General features: G+C 36.6%; 1 protein-coding gene across 1 annotated transcript in view; it reads right to left on the reverse strand.

Annotated features, from left to right (window-relative positions):
• Window positions 1–1,736, reverse strand: part of WDR19 (WD repeat domain 19) — an 87,381-nt gene that overhangs the window by 74,202 nt on the left and 11,443 nt on the right. The window contains exon 5 of the mRNA XM_019635995.1: window positions 766–881. Coding sequence (XP_019491540.1) covers window positions 766–881 — 116 coding nt within the window. The remainder of the gene's footprint in view (window positions 1–765; window positions 882–1,736) is intronic.

The following is a 1,736-nucleotide window of genomic DNA, read 5'->3' on the forward strand; positions in this document are numbered from 1 at the left end:
TATATATATATATGAAAATAATTTGAAATGATTCAGCATCCTTAATTGAAAGGTACTTTCTCAAGTATTCTGTGGGCACTCTTATCTCCAGAATTTAATTCCTTCATTAGCAGTAAATTATACTTTTTCTGGCTATCTGGATGTAATCAAACCCACCAGTTTCAACACTCACCAGCATGATGGTACAGTAATTGAAAAGAATTGATACTATTTCTTCATGTGTGTGCAGAAGGCACATAGAGGCTAAATGACTAGAGGCTGAGATAATCAGAGACTGAACCAAGGTCAAATGAGGAACAAACACCCTCTAGTCATACACCCTGAGGCAAATATAACTCATAGTCCACACCCAGATAAATTGGTGTTTGAAGAGAATGAGAGGTCAGAATTAGGAATCTGGATATACTCTGTCCAAACAGTCACCAAATGTTAGTCCATCTACTAGTGTGTTGATACTCATATAAGCTATTCTATATCTAGAGGAATAATTTGGGTGAGAAAGGGATAGATGCAAACCATGTCATTAATGTACTGGTGACCAAAAGCACAGGCTGACCTTGACCTTAGAGCAACCTACTGTATGTAGCCTGGGAAATTCTAAACAAGCAATGAAGAGGGCTATTCTAATTTAGATAAATGTGAGGCTTGACCAGGGGAGTCTTAATACTACAAAATTCCCTTGCAATATCAGGAAATCAGAGGTAGTAAAATTTCTATTTATGTAAAGCATCTCAATATTTAGCAGTGTTTCCATCCATAACCTACCAAGGACAGGAATCTTTCGAGATGTCTGACGATTATATATAAGCAAATTTCCTTTAACAGTTCCAACAGCCAGGAAACTTCCAATTTTTGACCAAAGAAGGAAAGACAGTTGATCCCTGTAACATTAAGATATAAATTACTAAACAATTCACAATCATAACTTCTAAACAGTTCTTTTAAAAAGTACTCCACAAATAATTTTACTATCTATTTAGAAACAGAAGTACAAAATTACAATTTAATGCTTTAGGACAAAGACTAAGTGCAAAAGAAATTACAGAAACACTGTAAGATGATCTTACAGTCAGACTTAAAATACAAATGTATAATGAATATAAACTTCAGTTCAGTCATGATGGAAGCTCAATTTCATGAGATAACTCATGAAGGGCTATAGTTATTAATTTTTCTACTAGTGACAGTTGTAACTCTAAATGTGGTAAAAATCTTAATGGATGATGTTACCTTGTGCTTTAAAAAAAGGTAGGGTCCAATAACATGATATATTAAATTGGAAAAAATTATTGGAAATCCATGAAGAACATACCTTTTCCAGCTCTGCCACTATTACGAGTAGCTGAAAAGGAGGTCAAAAGCACGTCTGCCTACCACCACCAGTTCTTATGTGCATCCTGGGACTCACAGAATACAATTCCCCACTAAAGGAAATCGGGACTCTTTGGCGAGTAGCTCATTCCATATATTGTGGAAAGAAATCACAGTGGGTCTAGAAAAGTGGCTCTGAAAATGCAATCCCAGGACCTGGGAACTTGTTTAGAAATGCCAGTTCTCAGATCCCACCCGTCCTACTGAACAAAAAACTCTTGGGGTGGCACCCAGCTAGTTATCTGTGATTTAATAAACTCTCCAGACGACCCTGATGCAGCTAAACTTTGAGAACCACTGACAGGCTCTTCTCAGAAAGCATCACTGCTTTCAAGAATACTGAGGGCGCTAATAAAAGGACAAAA

This window comes from Hipposideros armiger, unplaced genomic scaffold, assembly GCF_001890085.2.
Source record: "Hipposideros armiger isolate ML-2016 unplaced genomic scaffold, ASM189008v1 scaffold_26, whole genome shotgun sequence".
Lineage (NCBI taxonomy): Eukaryota > Metazoa > Chordata > Mammalia > Chiroptera > Hipposideridae > Hipposideros > Hipposideros armiger.